We start from the raw sequence: 21546 nt of genomic DNA on the forward strand, positions 1-21546 counted from the left end.
TTGTTTGCTAATTGGAAATTAAATTACAATTAGTGATCTTTGAGCGTGGCCGACTCGCCTTTAAGTATTTATGTACGTCTCTGTCCCTGTTGCTTTTTGTATGCTTCCTAATTGCATTTGGGTTTGGTGATTCGACTGTTGAGTGGGTTAAATTAATTATGACTCTGCATTTCTTTTTCATCTTTTTAATGGTACCTCAAAAATACTAAAAGCCGATGCCTCATTGCAGATGAAACCATCTGATAACAATTTAGCTTTTGTCATTTCAGTAATGTCATTTATTTTTCAATTTATTTTCTCAAAAGTCTCACGGAAATTGCTAGAAACGAGTTTTTATTTAATAAATGTGCAATAGAGTGTAGTCATAAATATTATTTGACATGTGTCAAATAGTTTTCTAACTTTTGGTATGTACATTCAGAACACGAGCGTCTTGTTGAAATTGTTTCAAAGAGGGGTAAACTAATAGAATTAAAGTTTGGAATTCTAAAAACTTATTAATCACTCTTTGACCACGCCACTGATATCAAGTATACGTACATGGTATCTATGGAATCTGTGTACATATTGATAAATATATTCTGAATAGCTTGCGGTGAATGTACACATGTATATTAATATATGTACATATATATATGTAGGTGGTATATAAGCAAATATGATTTCATATAACTGGGAATTGTCCAGCCTCTATCTTGTCATTCATTCTATTTATTTTTTTTTTTTTTTTTTTGATAACAATAGTTTTCTATTTCAAACATTTTTGTGTTCTATCTGTGGCAAGGCATCGTCTGGCCATGTGACCAAGGGTTAAGCGACTGTCAAACACGTATGGATGTCTGTGTGTGTGTGTGTGTGCATGAGTGTGTGAGACGGCACAAACTCTGCCAAACTGCCAGAATAACAATTTGGGTGCCACAAAAAAAAAAAAAGAGGAAAAACACCACCCCAACAAATATTTGCCTCTCATTGTTGTTGCTGTTTGCCATCAAGGCAAAAGCCAAACTATTTCTGAATCGATATTCATATGGATATAATTTTCTATATTTTCCCATTTTTGCCTAAAAGGAAATGCATATGCAAAAAGAGAAAGATACAGAGAAGAGTGGAGTGGAGCGGGAGAGAGAAAGTTGGCAGTTCGTTATGTTTGTTGTTTACGTTTACGGTTCGAACCGAAAATTACATTTACACAAATGGCCAACAAATCGATGTTTGAAACTTTCATCTTGAAAATTATTCGTCTAACTAATGCCAGGAAGTGCAGTCACAGAAATATCGATGAGGTAGGTGACTCGACCTCATAAAATTTCAAATTGGTCATCTTTTCATTTAAATTTTGGCATATTTAGGTGAGTGTCTGGCCAACGTGTATATGTATGTACATTTCTCATACACTTCAGATATCCAAATTGTCTACTTATGATAACTATATGCAAAATACATGGAAAACTACACAAACGGCATGCAAAAATGGAAGCGAAAGGCAACGTACACGAAAAATGGGATAAATATGCAAAACTAAGAAGAATTTTAAATGAAAGCCAAACACACTTGTGCCAGAGTGTGTTTCGGTGTGTGTGCTTATGGAAAAAGGACACACGATGCATGCAAATGCTGTTGGAGACACAAAGCATGTAAACATTTAAGTATGGAATGCAAAAGGCGTATCGAAGACGAAATATGTAGACGAAGAGGCGATGCGCAGCATATGAAAAACTACATTTGAAAATGCTTTGTGATTTCTATTGTGTCCTGCGATCCACTATACAAAACCATTTTCAAAGGACTTGGTAGGGAGAGTGAGCAAATAAAAGTTATGCTTCAAACGCATACAATTGCCATGAATAACAAATAAGCAGCAGTGGAAGAAGCAACTCCTCCGACAATCTAAAGTATCCCAAAGATGAGCCAAAAATTCGTCTGCATAATGAGGTTTGGCCCCTATGGGTTGCCATATACTACCCAAATAAACTCAGTTATACATAGCAATATGCAAATTAACGCTGTTATGTTTTGGTCCTGGCAATAACAATAATAACCTATGAGTAGAGAATACCTTGTGGCTAACAGAGTTAAAGAAATTCCAACATTATTTTTTTCCTTTTTTTTTTGCACTCGAAAGGTAAAACTAGCAAACATTTCTTTGAAATAAATTTGTGTTTTATGTCAGGTAAAAGAAACAGAAAATTAATTGAGTTAAATGAAAAAGAGGGGAAACAACATTTCTATGCTTCTTTTAATTTGAAGTGAGAGAAATATCTTGTATTCAATTTCAACAAAAATAAAGTAAAAATAAATATTTTTGAGTGCAATTTTTACGAAAAATTCAATTTACTTTACTCTACTACTAAAAGTCTTTATTTAAGAAACGAGCGTAAAACTTTCTAATCTCTTTTATTAAATTAACATAGTTAAGTAAGATGAAATTGAAAAATAAGTGTGACTCCAGTTTAGAAAATATTTTATGTAGTTGCCATTATTGGCTTTAAAACATATTCATATACTGATTCGTTTTGGGAAATCTAATTTAGTTTGTTTGTTTTCCTTTATTTTTTGGACCTGGGTCACGGAGTTTCGATTAAAACTTCAGCTGCCAAACGGCACCTAATCAAAGACCAGGCGGCTCTCTTTTACGACAAAAGAACTCCCTTAACTCCACAACTTTCATTATTGGGTTCGTTCTGGTCAGGGTGTAAATTACTTTTTGCACACATACACTCACACACACACACTCACACATACACATACAACACACAAGCATATATGCCATGTTGGTTGGGCTGGCAAAACAACACTTAATTGAACCGCAGGATGCGCCTAGCATACGAAATGACTTGCTTTGCTTGCTTGCTTGGTGTCCAGGACAAGCAGGACCAAAGCACGTATGTGCCAGAGTTTTTCCAAGTTGTAACTTTAATCAAAATATTTATAAACTATAGAGAGACGAAAGTTATCGTCGATATGCATTGTGAGATGATATAATTACCTTGTTATCCTTTTGCCAAGAGCATGTGCCACGTTTATCGATTACTTTGCATGAGAGCAGCGTATCTTGTCCAGGATTGACTTCCGTGTATTTGGGTTGTTCCGAAAATCTTTGATAGCCTTCAATTCCTGCAAATAAATAAAAGACAACAAACAAAAAGTTAAGGAAATTTTTAAAAGGAAATGCTAATATGTAAGAAAGTCAGTCTTAGCGCATTTTATTGCGTTGAAGCACATTTATCTAGCTTGTGTGTGTGTGTGTGTGTGTTTGTGTCTTCCTGTCGTTATCATAAACTACTTCCGCCGGCGCATGTAAGTATGCTATACTTTTTTAATATCTCTCGTTGCATTTGTCACGCTCTCACAGAATGCTGGCAATTATGAACGCTTCGCGCAGCATGGCCGCAATTTGCTTATCTTGCCAGGCAACATACATATATAGAGAGACAGGGAGACTATGACAGCCAGTGGCGGAGCCGGAATGGTTTTCGGTGGGGGTGTGTATACTACTTTCATTATCATTTGGGGGGACTCACAGAAAATTTATGTTAATTGCTGGCATGTTGAATATTTTCTCAGCACTTGCACTCAATTACACCAATTACAGGTAGAAATTACACGCGCTGCTTGCTCAAGATAATGGCAATGGGGTAGAGGAGTTTTGGTTTGCCAGTAAGCAGATGGTAAACAAGTATTTAGGTCGAGTACAAATACGAAGCTCCAGTAAATGTCAAGAGTTAATCAAAGCAGTTGGCTTTTTAATTACCACAATGGAGCTGCTGCTGAGAATTTAGCTTTTCTTCTAAACTGGGCAAGCCGCGCTCCCCTCCAATGGCAAACTTCTGCCCTTTTTCTGGCCAATAAATATGGGTATAAACAAACAATCGCAAGTTTTCGTATATGTTAAGCCGGTTTCGTTGCGTGTGTGCTGACAACACGTGACCAGTCGGGACCAGCTCCGTCATATTTGACATGCCAAGCATTATATACGCACAAACACCACACCTACAACTCGCACAAACACACACACACGCTTGGGGATTCGTTCACGCAATGATTTATTACGCGTGATTGGCGTGATTGCCACTTTGCTGCCTTATTTCATCTTCTCGTTATTCGTTCGGTGTCGTCAAGCATTGAACACTTGGAAAAATGATTGTCAACAATACGTTTTTCCATCAACTTTTTAAATTCTAAATGTTGGAATAGTTTAGTTTAAATGCCCAATATAGAATTATATAGTTCAAATCGTATTTAAGTAAGCTTGAGCTAATTGCATTATTATGTTATGTTTTTTGTCGTATTAATTTTGTTCAGTGTATTTATGTAGGACTTTGGCATTTTATCGCTTGTTTTGTGTATAAATTGGCTTTGTATTTCAATTAGGATGCGTATCCGGAACATGCAACATGCAATCGTAGGCCATTTGATTTATTCTTGCCACAAACCTAATAGAAGTTGGCTCAAGTTTCATGTTGTTTCGTTACGCTGCGCAACTTAATTGAAACGCATTGAAATGTAAAGATTTGCCTGGCCAAAAACCGCAGGGGAATAAATAAAGCCATGGAAAGAATAAAAGCAAACACAAAAGCAACGGAGGAGGACACAGAAGGCGAAAGGCAACGAAGAAGACAGCAAACGCCTATTTGCATGCGGCAAATAAAAATATTAAAAATAAATAAGCAAAGCAACGAAAAATTTGAGTTGCCAGCTGCGGCACGGCCATACAAAAAGGCAAACACACAAACAGACACAGATAGACAGGGAAAAGAACGGCAACGGCAATGGCAATGGCAACATCTGTGGGCCATATCTAACGCCCAGCTGCGATTGCAGTTTTGCTGACTCCTCTGACTGCGATGTTGGTCCTGTAAATGGTTCTGCTGCTGTTGCTGCTTTTCATCCAGGCTTCAAGTGCGTGTTGCTGAGTGCTGCTTACAGAGTGTAGTTGTTGCTGTTGTTGCTGTTGCTGCTGCTGCTGCTGGTGCTGTTGTTTCGCTCGTGCCATGAAGTGGCATTGGCTTAGTCTGTTCCACCACTCCACTCCACTACACTCCACTCCACTCTACACCATTCTACTCCACGTTTTTGAGAGTTCTACGTGCCTGTGCACTGCCAACAAGGATAACAATTACTCTAGTAGCATGTCCGGCATGCCGCTGCTGTCTCATCTATTCGGTTGCTGTTGCTGCTGCTGTTTGTTGTGTTTTCTTCTTTATATTTATTTTCAATTGTTTAGCGCTTAAATACTTTGAACGCCTGTTTAAATAAGAAATAATTTTTCGTTTTCGTTTTTGTATTTCTTCATTTTTTTTTTTTTTTTTTTTGGCTTAATCGCTATATTTTGCGTGTGCCTGGCTGAATTTATTGCTGGTGCCGCTCTTCAACATGTCAGACGCACACTTTGCCAAAAGCTCCACCTACTCCCTGGCTTCATTTCCTCCAATACTCCTAGCTCCTGGTTTCTGGTTCCTGTCTCTGTTTCTGTTCCTGTTCGTGCTGTTTACTTTTGATGATGCATTGCAGCGTAATAATTTCACGTATATGTCCAAGCCACAAACACACACACACACAACAGCAACAGCGTAAAAGCCAGTATAAATAGCGAGTGTGGTTCACAGTAGAACTCCTCTTAACGTCTTTGGTCAGTTATAAAATGCCTGAAATATCCAAGTGTTTGGCCAAGTGACATTACTCATACGCCATATAGTCCTCGTCCACACAAAAGTATGTATCTATATTTTTGTAATGTATGTATGAGGGGGGAAGAAAATTTAAGAAAATTCCCATTAGGGCAAGTCTCCTTTGCTGTTAGCTTCTATTCAAACACAGACAGTAGGAAAACTGTCCCATAAACTCCTTCCACCCGCCGCGCTTCTGTTTTGTCGGCAATCAATGAAAGCAATTTATGAATCTCTTGTGCAATTCTTGCCAAAATACAAACGAGCTCAAGGACAGCGTATAGAAAAGAAAAAATAAAAAAGGTATTGCCAGATACATACAAACGATACCATAAAGATGAACAAAATTCTATGCAAATCAAATATGTACGATGATTTGTAAATTTTCAAATTTATTACATATACCTGTTATACCTAACACATATACATAGATATGTATGTATATGTATCGTCTGTATATAAATATAAACCTCTTGCCACCAAAGCCCGTCTTACAAGGTGCTAAGCAAACATGCAAGCCGTGAGGATTATAAGCAGTGCTGAGAGAGAACCCCACACAATCAAATGTAAAAAAGAAAGAAAAGGAGGGGAAAAAATATGAAGAAAGAAAAAAAGCCAAACCCGCCCCAAACAACAACAGCAACACGCAAGATACAACAAAAGCAAAGCGCGCAAAAAACGTTTACATCTCCAAAAGGAAAGTTGCCGCCTCATGTTTGTAGGAGGTTTGTATGAACGATGTTACGTATGTGTGCTTGGCGCTCTTGCCTTGGGATCCTTTTGAATGTCCTTACCCAGACCACGCCTTCAACCTACTTAAGCATAATGATATATTTAGCTTGCCAAGTGATTGTTATTTGATATTCAACAGATTTCTCTTTTGCCTTTGTTAGGTTAAATCGATGCGTGTTGTTATTATTTCATAAGCTTTGGTCGCCCTTGTGCCAGAGCATTGAGTATCCTTAGTGGCAGGCAACAACCGTTTTTATGCCAGAATCTCTATGTGAGTGTGTGTGTGCATTAGTCACAAACTTGAGAAGCTCTTTGGGCAACACTGCGTATGCATTATCTATGCCAAGCTTCTTTTAAATAAATAAATATAGAAATATGCACTGAAATTCTTGCTTTAACCAGAATCGAAAAGTATTTATAAAGAATGTAAATGGATTATTATTCAGATGTAATTGCATTTCAGGGAAATTACAACCAGGTGAATGGAGATACTAGACTGTAATCTAAAGAAATATATATGTATATATTAATAGAGGTAACTACTTCACATTCCTTGTATGAAGAGCCAAAATGATGTATCACTTTGTTCACAAAAGATAATATGACAAGTGATTTGCAAATTGGCTTAAAACACTTGCATAAACACATACTCGTAAATACACTCATCGCACCACCCACCAGCCACCGCACTTGCCACCCGCCCCTTCGCTTTACACTTAGACAATAAGCGACAGTTTCTGTTGTTCACATATTTCATATTTTCATAGCTCATTGAATCGAACGAGAAATGGGATGGAACGGTTTTCTACCGCTCCTTTGCCGTCGCTTTGTCGACACCTTCCCCCCTTCCTCCCATCTTTCAATCTCTTGGATTCCGACTACGAGAATCGAGCCGATTCTTATTCCGACCTTCATTGTTGCTTGACACTCAAAGTTTATGCATTTATTTGTATGTAATAGCAGCAACAAGAGGGCCCTCCTGTGCTCCTTGATTTATTGTATTGTACTTTTGTATTGTAATATTTTGTGTTCGAGTGCACGCCAAAGAGGCAGGCTCTTCAATGACGTGTATCCCCTCTATCCCGTCTCCGCTTCTTTAGCTTCCTTTGGTGTTGAAATTCATGTGCCAGTCAAGTAGCTACTTGAGCCTGTCATTTCTTTTATTTCTTGAGTGGAGAGTGTTAAAATTCTGTTTTAGGTCAAAGTTTCGTTTAGTTTTACGAAACTTTTACAACTCGCAAACTAAAAACCTTTTTCGATTATAAATACACACACACACAATTTAAATCTCCTCTTTTTGTCAGAAGAATAAAAATGGGACTAATGTAATATGCCGTGTCAGAAACACGCTAATCCTCCTCCCTCTTCCCTTACCTCACTCAAACACATGCACACTCTCATGTCCATACAACGGCGACTATCTCACTTAATATGCAAAAAGGAATTTCCGTGCTTCACCTATGGCCAATTCATTACAATTAAAACACCCGCAGTGTCAAGGTGTATGTGGGTGTGTGTGCGGATTGGATGGCATGGCAACCCGTAGAAATTGTGACAAATAAGGGTAATAACAATTAATTTAGATAAATCTAACTCAAACTCCGTCTATTCGTATAAAGAAATGGCCGCGAAAAACGAAACCATTACCGTTTATTTTCGACTTGTTCTTTTTTTGTGCTCTGACACGCAACTTTTAACCGATTAACCCGTGTGTGTGTGTGTCCTTTTCTCTGATAATCATAAATAAGTCAATTATATTATAGGGCTTATGGTAACTTTTCATATTGCAGCAATCAGAGTGTTTCCCCCCAATTCAATTGAATGAATGCAAATGATAAACAATGACAGGCAAATTGCTGGTCTTAACATATCCTGATTCCAAGCTAGTTGACGACAACTTTGTTGCTTATTAATAAAAACTGATTAAATTGCACTTTATTATGCGTGTATGTGTATCGACGTGTGTGTTTGCGTGTTAACTGATTGGCTCTATAGAGAGATGGCGAGAAAGCCAGTCAAATTAAGCCATATTAATCCAGCAATGGGGGAGGAACGAAGGACTTTTTGTTTGTTTTACAAGGGCCATTGGCCGCAAAACACTTTTGCCCAAATTAGTATAGTTTGCCAAAGTTATTATTACCCTTAATAATCATTATAATAATATCAAAAGCAAATAATAGTCCAATTGAATTAATTTATACCATGGTGGGAGTTACTACTTTTGATTTGGCATGTGATTGACTGATTTGATTGATTAGATATGCCTAGAGTGGGCTTGCCTCTAATTGAGTATGCATATGGATTTTGGAGTTTTACACATTCTCAGGAGTGGATTAAATAAATAACAGGGACTAATGTTATTCGATTCTATTTAAAGATTTAAAACTATAACTAGATTACATTACATGGTTTTTAATTATATGAAGAGCAGAAATGAAAAATAACAAAAGAATCTAAACCTAAGTCCCCCCTTTACTCGTGTACGAATTGATCCTTCCCTGGTAAGCCACATCATTACAGTACATCTGCAGTTACTTGGGTTGCATTTAATTACAACATCTTGGCACACATTAACGGGTATTTGAATGCCTACTTCAGCCATTCATCGTTCCCCCCTTATGACCACCTACCACTCCGATGCTCTCAGACTTGTTAACACTTGAGCACGTTACGCCGTCTTTTGCAGGCACTTAATGTGACTTCTCACTCCTTTGTTGTATGCCGTTGCCTAAAAACAATGCAACGTCAACACAGACAAGCAAATTCTGCATCACGGAAGCGGAAGTCATTGTTGTCGCACAATGGCGAACGCGTCGCAATTATAATAATTTTGATTGCGCCCCTGCCATAGTCTCCATCCCCCCAAGGAAGGGTGGGACAGTTAGCCAACCAACCAACCAACCGACGGTTGGTCCCCAGGACTTGTTATGTTGACGATGGATCCTGCAGCGGCAACAACTTATAAGGATTCCTAGCCAAAAGCAGACACAAGTGCATGTGCATTCAACTTTCTGTTGTTTCGTCTGGTTTTGCTTTTTTTTTTTTTTACCTTTCATTAGAAGGACTCACCTAGCTATATGGCTGTCAAGAGATGACTATTAAGTGGTACAAGTAGTGCACATGTTTGTTTTCAATATATATACATACTAAAACTAATTAGCTGCACAAACAAACCAATTAAATAGGGTAAGTTTCTTGTGGGAGAGCGAGCGGTCACTTAATTACACAAATTATTTGCCACAAAAACCTCTGATATACACACACCCACACATACACATAGAGACTGCTTTTAAGGACATGGTCGTGGGCGGGGGAGGCGAGTGGGTATTTGTCGATGTTAGTCATCCTTGGATTTAAAAACAATTTTCTTGAAAGCTTCCAGACATTGGCTTTGATTTGACTAAGTAAACTGCCCTAGACCAAAAAGTCCAAAAGATGGTCTAAGAAAGAGAGAAAAGAAGCAAAACAAACTAAAAAAAAAAAAATAAAGAATAGGGAATAACTGAGAGAGAATTGCTTACTTAGGGCTGTTGCCTCTTGGTCATTGGGGGAAACTCTTAGTCATTTGCTTTTAATTTGACTCGAGGGCGTAATTAAAGAAAAATGCCAAGCTAAAGCCCTTTGATTGTGTCTAGCCAAGAGGAGCAGAGTAGAAATGCAAATCACAGCAAATAGAATGAAATGCAAGGCATAGACCGAGACAGAGACAGAGAGAAAAGAGGCAAAGTAAGTAATGTGATAATTGTTTTAAGAAACTAACTCTATCTCTATCTTTGGAAAGAGACTGCAACGACATACATACATAAATCCCGTTTAACCTGACGTTGCAAAGCCAAAGCGTTGACTTTGTGAGGCTCTGGACTAACACATAAATTTGCCTTTGTTTCCACTTACATAACATGTCCTGACGTGTTATATATAACGGCAACTTTTACTGCTGACTCGCTACCAGGGCTAACACAGAAGAAGGGTAAAAGAGAGCGAGACATGCATACACAGAGAGAGAGAGAGAGAGAGAGAAAACGAATGAGACAGACAAGTTAGCAAAAAAAGTGCCAAAAAGCTTGCAAGTTTGAAGCAGACGAAGTTATGCAAAGTCAGCAGCGGACATTGACATGAATGTATGTGTGTTAGTCTGTATGTGTGTGTGTGTATGTAGGTGGCCTGGGAATGGGCGTGGCTGTGACTTAGACTGCGAATGTGAATGCTGGGTGATTCAATTTGCAGTTGTGACACTGCAGCACACAGCACTCCCAACGTAAAGTCAAATTGCCATATTTCATCTATGACTTTTATGACTTTTTCTTTTATTTTCCTCCCAAAAAATACCCCACTCTTTTCCGCCCCCGGTTCAGTTAGTTTTCAATGTTTTCCTTTTTTCGTTGCAATGAATTTATATGCACACACCAGCATCACTTTATGAACTTTCACACACATTTCATTTACACGTACATATTCCTTCACGGAGGTTTTTTTTTTTTTTTTGCTTTATTGACGGATCTTAAACATTTGATTCAACATCGACCACGCATTGCAAAAAATAGCTTCTGGCCATTTTACAATTGTCAGTGTTCACCTGGAACTGTTGTGGACATCTCTGCATGGCAAGGATACGCACACAGATGGTTATCTGTAAGGCAAAGGGATTGCATTGCTCCTCCATGAATTCAATATCCGGCAGATGAAGTGTATAGCGTGATGAATGCCTCAGTCGAAATATCTCACATTTCTTATAGGCATCCATCATAAATGTTGTGGCATTATCTTTCGGTTCCGGCATAAACTTGTCAAGATTTGTTTGGATATTTGCCATGTCCAGTCTATATGGTGGATCGGCATCGATATAGCCAGAGCCAACAAAATTGCATTCCTCAATGCACTAATGTACATGTAAGACGAAGATTGGGTAACAAGAATTGGTTGTAAGTATAACTAACTCCCACTCATCCATCCATACCATGTTGATGGTGTAGAGTTCGGCAAACGTGAAATGTCTTCCGTGAGGTAAATTGAGAGTTGCTTTGCAATCAGCGTTTCCTCTGTCCAAGCTGGGATGGGTCAATTGGCAACAGGACAAGGATAGAAGCTGGTCGAAAAATAGGATATATTCTGGTATATAATTGATGTGTGTGAGAATTGAAGCTGATCAAGAAAATCGGCATTCAATTAAAGTCGGTTAAGCTATAATTGAGTATGTTTAACTTGGTTCAGACTATGGAATATGATCTTTTCAATCCCTTTCCATTGTTGACCTCAGATAATTAGGGAGAAAATCATTTATGATTACTTTGTAGCCAATCGCATTAGTAATAATGTGTTTGCACACTTTGGCAGTGCATTTTAATTAAAATTTTCTCGTTTAGAATTTTAATTTCATTTAATTTATTAATTAATTTCACGCAGAGAAATATTCCAATAAATTTTCACTTACAGTGGCATTTTTCTTAAGGGCCTTGCAATTTATATCACCCATTATGATGCCAAAGCGGAAACAAATCAAAAGCTATGAAAATTAATGAGAGAATTGGGAATTTCAATTGAAAATTTCTTGCATTGCCATTCAATATGACTTACCAACCAAAGGCTGAGATGGCCACGTTGTTGTCGGTGTGCCATATGGACGTCTATACTAAAAATAACTGACTAACAGAGCAAGCAATTCGATTCAGTTGAGTTCATTTCAGTTACAAATGAAACGCTACATTACATTTTGGCAATTAAAATAAATTGAATTATCTGTTTTTGTCTGGCCAATTAGCGTTGCCAATGGCATCAGTTGACTGACTTTAGGAATTTATGTGGAGGTCGGCCTGCAAATCAAATAAACACCTTTGTACAAAGAAGAGAAGAGCTTGGGCCAAAAAGCATGTGCAAGTGGCCAGCTGGCAGGATATGGTGATTAATTACATTGACACTGGCACGCAATCAGACGACAATGGCAACGAGCAGGCAGGCACGTTGCTCAAGTTGCTCTTGCCATTGCCATTGCCATTGCCTCAAGGTCAGTTAATAAATTGTTTGGCGTTGTTAACTAAATTTTGATTACCACAGTCAGTCAGAGGCGGTGGGCAATGGGCGATGGGGCGGGTTATGAAACACTTTTACTTGATTTATTGATATGCTAATTGAGTGTTTGCACGTTGGACCTTTTTCTTTGCTCCTGCTGTTCGCCTTTTTTTTGGAATTGCGATGTCGTTCGTGTATGTGATATTGGGAGGGGTGCCTCGAAAGGGGGGAGGATTTGGAAATTATGAGCCATGGCACGCCATTTGCCTGGTAACTTTGCTTGTTGTTGCTGTGCTGAAATTAATTGTAAATGGTTGTAATTTGCTGTTGCCAACGCTGTTCTCCATTCAACGTTCACCGTTCAGTGTTCGCTTTTACAGTTTAATTGCAGCTTACGATCCCGAACTGTGCAGACCTTGAAACGGACAAACGCGCTAGTGATAGGGGGTGCTCGGGGTGCGGGTTATGGAGACCTGCCTTAATTAATTTATGGCCATGGCCAGGACTCTCGTTAAATACACGTCATTTGAAGTTCGAGCGTGTTTAATGTGACGTATGACTGATTTATGTTGATGGAGCGAAGCAGTTTAACTACCAAAAGAGGCGCCAATTGACTTGAATTGTGGCCCAATTGAATGGAGGAGGGGGAGGAATAAAAGGGTACATCCAAAATGTAATGAAAAAAACAGGGAGATGATAAAAAACAACAAACTCATAAATGACAATATAAATTTGATTGCTTTGCTCTTTTTCGCTCAGATTGTTGTCTTTATATTGCGTTCGCCGTTTTGGGAATTCGCTCTGCATAATTACTTCCAGACAAGTGGGAATTTTTCAGCATGGCTAACCTTTTGCTGCCTCTATCTCGTTTTTCCTTGTCGCCCTCGTCAAACTCCTCCCTTTTCTTCCTTTATTCTCTATCTGTTTTGGGGCTTTCCCGCCGTCTCTTACTTAATGCAATTATTTGTGATTATGTTTTTGCTGTTGCTATCTTTTATCCCAGTGAGCTTACTTTAGTTAGTTTTGCACGCAATTTAATTATATTTACTGCCTTTTTTTGTTGCCTCCATACAAGAGGGAGAGAGCCAGTGCCGAAATTAGTAGGAAATTGTTAATGCGATAACAGATTCACACAAACCGTGGTGTATGTGTGTGTTGGCGGAATGGTGGCTGCTCGGCCGCACATGTAGAGCTTCTACTTTGGCTTCGTAAAGTCGCCTCGTCTTCCCTGAAATTAAAGCTAGAGCTGAAAGAGATTCACGGCGTACACATAAATCGTTGCTTGTGGTTTCAGAAGCTTGCTCTTCTATACGGGACACCCCACCTATGTGAGTAAGTGAGAAATTCATTGAAAATGCATTTGCGGTTAACTTAGAGGTGGCGGCAATGGTTAGAACGGGGCGGGATAATGGGCACCATGGCTTGGCAGCTAAATTAAAGACGCATCTCACGCGGTTGCTCCTTGGACGAAGCGAGCGAACGGGCTAGAGTACCGAGTACCATAAATCAGTTTTAAATGCGTATAAATAAATTGAACAGCAGCAACAGCAGACATCACAGGTAAGCAGTGGTGAGTTGGGGGAGAGTTGTTGCCCGTATAACTAGAGCTAAGTGAACAGAGGTCACACACTGAGAAACCCAAGCAGAGCGTAATCCATTGCCTTAGTTTTGACAATTTATGCGATGGTAGAGAAGCTGTGCGCAATGCCAAAGGGATTCGAAATGGAACTGGGACAGAGACAGAGACTGGGGACATGTCCCTCCAAAGTGGGCAAGATATATCTATCTATATACATACATAGCAAGTGAGGCGTTTGGTTGTTGGCAAACGACATTCCCACCCACCTAGATAAAGATGAAGCCGGAGCATGCTAATATGTCATCATGTTTGTCTTGTCCCTGCGTTTACTTAACTGTGGAGTTTGCTTGTTATTTATTTAAGCGGCTTCAATCCCTGCCTACCATTTGACAGTACTTAATCAAAGGATTTTCGCTTTAAATTTCAACTAATTTATCTTGTATTCTTGCTGTTTGATTTTTATCTACAGTGTTTGCTTTAACATACCCCACATAAACACACAAACATGCATACACCCACCCACACACACATACATTCGCAATTGCTTTGGTCTCGCAGCATCGCTCTTTACTCAAATTTCATAGTCTAATTTTGGGCACAAAATTAAATTTTAATTATACAGCCCTTTTTGGGCTCGATTGGCCTAATTGGAAACGCGAAGTGCCTGAGTGTAAAGTGTCCGTGTGTGTGTGTTTGGTAGTATGGATATGTGCGAGGCCTTTGAACAAATTCTAAGGTATGAGGAGCTAAACTCATTTGGAATGGCGTTATTAATTTTTTACTTTGGCTAAAAGCAACAAAAAAGGAAAGAGAAGAAAAATAAACCTACATAGGAAATATTTTTATATTTGCTATCCGCAGGCTGCCTAAATGTATTAATATATTTATGAAAAGCCCATTTAACCCAGTGGAAAATATTGTAAACTATGAAAAAATAAATAAATATAAAGCTAAAATCGCATTAGTGTGGCAGCCACACTTGACGACTATTTAATAATAGAACTATATGAAAGTTTCTTTTAAAAGTAATTATAATTGAAATTTCTTTTTTTATAATCTAGAAAATAGATCACATGTGACTGCGAAATAGTTTGCCAGAGCTAGACTTCTAAAAATAACTGCTCAATCCTTTCTCTCTTAGTGCTTTTAATCAACATTTTTATCGAATTAGAACAAATTTGCATTTAATTTGGTAACTTGATGAAAATCCCAGCAATCATTGCTTGCCAACTGTTGGATCTGTTCTAGGCTATACATATATTGGCAATGCTTTATTTGCATGGCAGCTGCAAGGACATGTCACAGCAAACGAACTGCAATTAACAAATTAAATCTTTACCAAGCGCTGCCAATAGCTAAGAGCTGCTAGGAAGAAACAATTAAGAATAGTTTATTAGGTTAGACGACAATTTCATCTTAAACAAACGTTCGATATTTTCGTATGGAACTGAAATATTTCAAGGAAGGTTACCAAACTCTAGAAGTGCGAAAAAGTTATCATTTCGTTATGTTTTTGTTTGCTTCTGCATAAGAATTTTCAATTTCCAACACTGCGGTTGTCCTGTCACTCATAATATAACATACAAACAGTCTCGCATACACTCATATATTGATAGAATCGCAGATTTCGTTTATGTGTCAGATGCACTTCATTACGTATGCCAAAAGTAAAACAAGAACGCAACAAAAATAAAAATGTTGTGAGCAAATTCAATAATAATTTGTGATATGGGGCCAAAAATGCGAAAAAAGAAACTTTTTTAATTTACAACTAATGAATTTCAATGAATATATACGCTGATAGATGGCTTGCTTTGCCATGCGATGCCATTGCATCGATCCATGTTATGCTAGAGAGTCAGTCAGTCTATCGCGTTGTTGACACTGACAAGTTGGCAGGCGAAGCGGCATGTAATCAATATGCAATATTTACATGTCCCATTCTTTGCTGGTAAATTGAAATGCAACTGCAACAAATAAAATAGACATCAATTTTGCTCAATTGACAACGAAACGAATTGAAAAGCGGGAGTCGACTTGGGAATAAATGGGAGGAGGTACGTTTTAAGGGCTGTGAATTTCAATTCATAACTCCTTTTTCCTTCCTTCTTTCCTTCTGCCTTCGTTTGTTTCATTTCTCTCTAATTGTAATCAGGCAAAACGCAAAACGTGCCTAAAAGTTTACAATGCGTTGCACTAGAGTTATATACATACAATGTTGTGTAATGCAACTTCATTTCAGCCTACTCTAACCACCCACACCCACACCCACACTTGGCTACTATATTTTGACCCTACAACGTGTTTGTATGTGCTTGTAGATTGGGGGAAAAGAGAAAAATTCTACAACAGGAAAAACAACGATATCAGCTTCAACATAAAATTTTACGAGTCGTTTACACAAATAGCAACACTGTTGCCAATAAACGACAGCAGAGAACCTTCAACTGCCCCCATATACCAACACCCCCACAATTCCCAGCTCCACCACCCAGAGACCCCTTTTGGTTGTGCTTCATTCTGTTCCGCTTTTTTGCAATTTTTATATTGTACCAAAATGTTTTCGTTTCAACGCTTTTATATTTATTTTGTGCTATCCCTTCTCTTTTCTCCTATCCTACCGGCTTGCTGTTGCACATTGCCATTGTGCTAGGATCCACTGCCCCATCCTCCCTTTGCCATCACATGCCAACAACACATGCATGTGTACCAGTGTGTGTATGTGTGTGTGTTTGCTAAAATAATGGATTTTTATGCGCATTTGTTTGCACTGAGTCGGGCGACGTCTACATACATATATGGAAGGCGGCGGCCCTGGCATTGTTCTTGGTCGCGTATTCGTGAAAATGATTGGAAAAATCAGTAAAGTGAAATATAAGAAACAAATAATAAAAGGAAAAAAATAAAATAGAAAAACGAAATGCGAGAATGTTGTAAAAACGAATACAAATGATATTTATGTGTGTGTATGATGTGTGTGTGTGCGTATGTGTTGCAACAAACAATTGAAAGCTTATAGCATTGACTTTTGATTGGCAATATGAGTTGTGGTTTGGGCCATGTGGTGCTGTGGCCGCTTGCAAATACAATGGTAATGAATTTCAATGAATTTGAGTGATTGAAGATTCTCGAATTATGCTGACTGCCAATTAAGATGATCATACGCACTGTGCGCCCATAGAAAAAAAGATAACCAAACAGAATACTTGGATCTTTAAAATTATTGTTGAGACTTTATAATCTAAAAAAACATTCTTAGATGAAATTAATTTTCATTAAAAGTAAATGCTTTAAATTTATTGAATGTGAAACGAAACATCTGCCAATTTATAGAGAGTGGGCAATAGCTACCTTTTCATTCCTCAAACATTTCATTGATAGAGGTACAAAACATGGGACAGAGAAAATAGCAAGGCAACTACTATTGGAAGGTTACGAAAGAAAAACAAGTGAAAAACAGGACTACAACAATAGCAATGGTAGGAAAAACGAAAATCCTCTCTAAGTGCACCCAGCTCCACTTGAGAGTTGTGCAAATGCTTATGGAAAAAGCAAGCGAGTGCACTTCTTCACTTTCTGTTAACACTCCCACCAGCAGCAGACTGAAAAATTGCTCACGTAGTGAAGCGAATGTAAAATAAATTTCTATTCTAGTTTACGTTTTTCGTGTGTACTTTTTTTTTCTTTGCACTCTTAACTTGTGCAGCAGTTGGTAGAGGCAAAACAAATTTACGTGTAAGCTCACACTTGTCTTAAGCCGGGATCTTCATTTCTCGATGTAGATATTTTGTAGTAGTAGTAGTAGTAGTTAACTAGATGGTACATACCTGAAACGATATAGAGAAAAAAAACAAATCAGATTTACAACTCATGTGTACAACTTATTGCAACAAATGGGGATTTTTTGTTTTGTTTTTGATTTCACATAAATTAACTGAGTGGGCTTAGACTTTAGAGGAATAAAAGGAAAAGAGTTGTTGGCCAAGAACAAGAGGCAAAGGCAAATGGGCAAGGCAGATCATAAAATCATATTTCATGGTTTTTTTCGGTTGAGAGCAGGGCACAAAGTGATAACGGGGACATATATATTTTGTAACTACGAACTACAAATGGCTGCACAGCACATAAAAGACATCCACCTCAACACCCCACCAAAAGCCCAAACTCTCACTCTCTCACACATACACACACATGGCTTCACTTTTTGGCATTTTTAGGGATACCTTTTCATTCCGCCTCCTTTTTTCTCGTTGCTGCTCTTTCCGCTTTTCTTTCTCTATCTCCTAACTATGTATGTATATACCCTGCCTTTGTCAACGACGTCGTTTTGTGCGGCTTTCACCTAGTTAAACTCGCTGTGTCCTCTCCTCTAACCCTCTTCTTCCCTTGCAAGCGGCACTTTGTTAAAGGTTTGCCCTACGGGGAGCAATTCACATTTTCCTCCCAGCAACCTTCCTCCCTGACCTGGGGGAGCTGACGACCACAGTGGCGCTCTATCATCTCACGTTTTTCTACTGTTTTTATGGGCATTCGCGCGCCTTTTGCTGGCTTCTCGTTTAGTACAATTTTTATATGAATTTTTGTGTCACATTTTGTTTTTATTATTTTTATTTTCTTGACATTTTTAGTGGGTTGCCGCCATCTTCTCTTCGATGACGACGACGTCGACGCTGAATAGGGCAAGAAGTAGTGCGTGTGTGTCATTTTGTCACATACTTTTTATGTTTTATTTAGCAACAGAAGCAGCAGTAAGAGAGTAGTACGAGTAGTAGGGGTAGTAGGAGAAGTAGTTATTGTATCAAGTCTCTTCAGTGACTTCATACTTTAGCACTTTGTGGTCCTGATGTTGCCTTTTTCATATACACTTTGATGAGTTCGTATTGGTCGCTTGTTAGTCCATGGATATACGTAGTCCTCGGGCTCGCTGTTCTTTTAATTACTTATCGCTTCGCTTGGCCATTGTCAAGTTTTAAATGTCCGCTTTTGACACTTAACTGTCTTTTATTGGCTTACTCACTCCTTGACCCAAAATTCCAACTCCCACTCGCCGCTTCTTGTTATTGTTTGTCTAGGCAATTCCATTTGTTGTTTTATGTTCTATTGTTCCGCTCTGCTACATTCTGTCATAAAAATATTTATGTTCTTGGCGTAAAATGTTTTTAATGGTCTTCGGGTCTAGGGACTGTCCAAGATTACGCTGATATTTATACGTCTAATTAAATGTTAATTTCAATTGATTGCTCTGATTTTCTTTTTGCCTTAAAAGCAGCCAAGCCAAAAAGTGTTTGTGTTTTGTGTCAACGGAGAGACAAACGGACTTGAAACAGAGGAATAGAATAACATATCGTTGTGCAGTCATTGTCGTTGTTTTGTGTGTATATATTTAAAAGGATTATGCACTCGTGTGCTACTCAAACTCAGACACTGGCACGAAAATCCATTTTAAGGAGTCGCGTTATTTCGTTTCCGTTTCTCAGCTGTGTGATAAATTGCCCCTTAAGTGCAAAACAATTGAACAGACATTGCAGAGCCAAAGAGAGATAGAGAGAGAAGAAGGTAAAAGCAGTGTTCAGAGCCAGGATCACAGCTGAGCAAGAAGGCGGAGCATACGACACTTTGTTCTGCTGCACTTGAGCATCTTGTTAGGTGCCACAACAAGAGGGAAAAAAGTGAGTGGAGCAGAGTGGAGTGTGCCAGCGGCAAAAAGACAATTGCACTAAGAAAAAGTTTTATTGAAAAACATTTGAAATGTATGACAGTTTTTGTTGTACATACATATTGTAGTTTTCTACCATGAACCATCCCCCGCACATTCCTGCAGCATGTTGGCACAATTTCCAATTGGGCTGTGGCCAGCCCTCAAAAAGTTCTTGTCCTTGCACCAAAGATAACCAGGTCAAACGAAATTTCTATACTCTACCCAAAATTTTGATAGCTTGATAGCATATAAATCATTAAATGATGGTTAACATTTAAAATTATTGTCAATATTATTTTTAAGCCTTTGCCTTTTAATAAGCTAGAGTTGCCTTTTGTACTAAATCAACTCATTTGAAAGAGTATAACAAAATACGAATGAACCTCACACATTATTCGTTTGTTTGAAGCACATGGGAATGTCGTTTATCTGGATTCGACTCGGATCCAGAACTCATCCCATTAAAGTATTGTTGTATGTTTGTCAAATGTATGTTGTGTGTTGTCTTGCTGCAGTTTTCTTGTTTTCTGATTTATATATAATTTGATTTGATTCTCTATTTTTATGCTGACTTATGACATTTGTCATGGAGTCAGGAGTCAGGGATCAGGCATCCGGATTGAGGGTAGAATATTATGTAATTTTAATAAAATTAATTTTTGCATTTGAAGCAGTTTCGCTCTGGCAACTTTTCACAAATGGAATTTAATTTATGTATTCGATTATATACGGAAATTGTTATTTTATGCTGAAATTTATGTAAATGTGTGTTGTGCCTGTATGTGTGTGTGTGTAGCTATAAATTCGAATTTGCTGCCAGCTGCTGCATCATTATTAATGCGATTTGTATCAATGTGTGTATCTGTGTTTTTACATTCTTTGTTTGTCACTTGTCGGCAATTTGTAGGCTAAAATCAAAACACTGATCAACATGAACTACTTTGAATTCACACGACCGACCACTTGGCTAATCCAGCAACCACAAAGTGAGACAGAAAAGAGGAAGTGAACCACAACCGGGACTATCCCCAGGACCAACTGTCAGCATGTCTGTTGTTTCCACATTTACATTGGGAATCTCTCACTCTACTTGTCCCTTTCTCTGTATTCAGTTACTAGATACCAACTGGCGGTTGCGGCCCTGTTTGCCAAACCATTTTTGTGTTTTTGTCTCACTTTACTTTTCTGTTGGTGTCCCCTAAACTTGGCCATGGCATTTGGCCAATTGTCTGTGGCATCGGAACTTTCCGAGTTGGTACGTAGTGCAAAGAATAGCACAGAAAAATGGAGACCAAAAATGGCTCTTTCGACTATGTTTCGCTTACGTAGAGACTTTCTTCGTTTATGTACTTGCCATTCTCTTTGCGAATTAGACCATCATTTGAATGCATATCGAAGGGGATGCTTTGAGCGGCTTTTGCACCATTAATGTGGCTAAAACGGAATTGCATTAAAATTTACTTACTGACTTAATCGACCATAAACTGAATCAGACCTACTGTAGCTTACTTTACGGCTGACATTTTGTAGACAGCAGGTGAGAGTAGAAAAGAAAGACCAAGAAAAACGACCAGAAAGGTGAACACATAGAAATCCTTTTTTAATACTTGTGTGTGTACAAAAACAGAAACGAAAACGTAAATGAGATTACACATTATACACACTCACACACACACACACATAGAAACCTGTATACATTTACATTCACACTGACACATATGAAGTTAATGCCTTGGACTCGGGACTGGTCAGCAAGTCCATTTGCTCAGCGATAAATTAAAGGGAAACTACAAACAGCACCGGCACCAAAACAAAACCATGGCACACTGCATTGAAAATATGGCAAAATGGCACACAAAATTGCA

At 38.4% G+C, this 21546-nt stretch overlaps 2 protein-coding genes across 2 annotated transcripts in view; both read right to left on the bottom strand.

Moving 5' to 3' along the window:
* The window catches only part of LOC137584269 (serine-rich adhesin for platelets), a 174921-nt gene that overhangs the window by 21645 nt on the left and 131730 nt on the right, over positions 1 to 21546 (bottom strand). The window contains 1 exon segment of the mRNA XM_068299584.1: positions 2987 to 3114. Within this exon segment, the coding sequence (XP_068155685.1) occupies positions 2987 to 3114 (128 nt within the window).
* On the bottom strand, positions 10810 to 11871 carry Obp85a (Odorant-binding protein 85a). The gene is made up of 3 exons (XM_068301812.1): positions 11830 to 11871; positions 11356 to 11484; positions 10810 to 11277 (listed from the first exon to the last, which is right to left on the bottom strand). The coding sequence occupies exons 1-3, from the start codon at positions 11869 to 11871 to the stop codon at positions 10900 to 10902; spliced, it is 549 nt and encodes a 182-aa protein (XP_068157913.1). The 3' UTR covers positions 10810 to 10899.

Source organism: Drosophila tropicalis, unplaced genomic scaffold (assembly GCF_018151085.1).
Source record: "Drosophila tropicalis isolate 14030-0801.00 unplaced genomic scaffold, ASM1815108v1 contig_878, whole genome shotgun sequence".
Lineage (NCBI taxonomy): Eukaryota > Metazoa > Arthropoda > Insecta > Diptera > Drosophilidae > Drosophila > Drosophila tropicalis.

What these genes read in the sequence shown, in the direction of transcription:
- Obp85a (XM_068301812.1), bottom strand. Translation starts at nt 11,871, where the DNA reads ATGGGTGATATAAATTGCAAGGCCCTTAAGAAAAATGCCACT. An exon ending in CCCTTAAGAAAAATGCCACT is followed by an intron (nt 11,485 to 11,829) that starts GTAAGTGAAAAT and finishes TTTTTCGACCAG; the next exon opens with CTTCTATCCTTGTCCTGTTG. An exon ending in AACTCTACACCATCAACATG is followed by an intron (nt 11,278 to 11,355) that starts GTATGGATGGAT and finishes CATGTACATTAG; the next exon opens with TGCATTGAGGAATGCAATTT.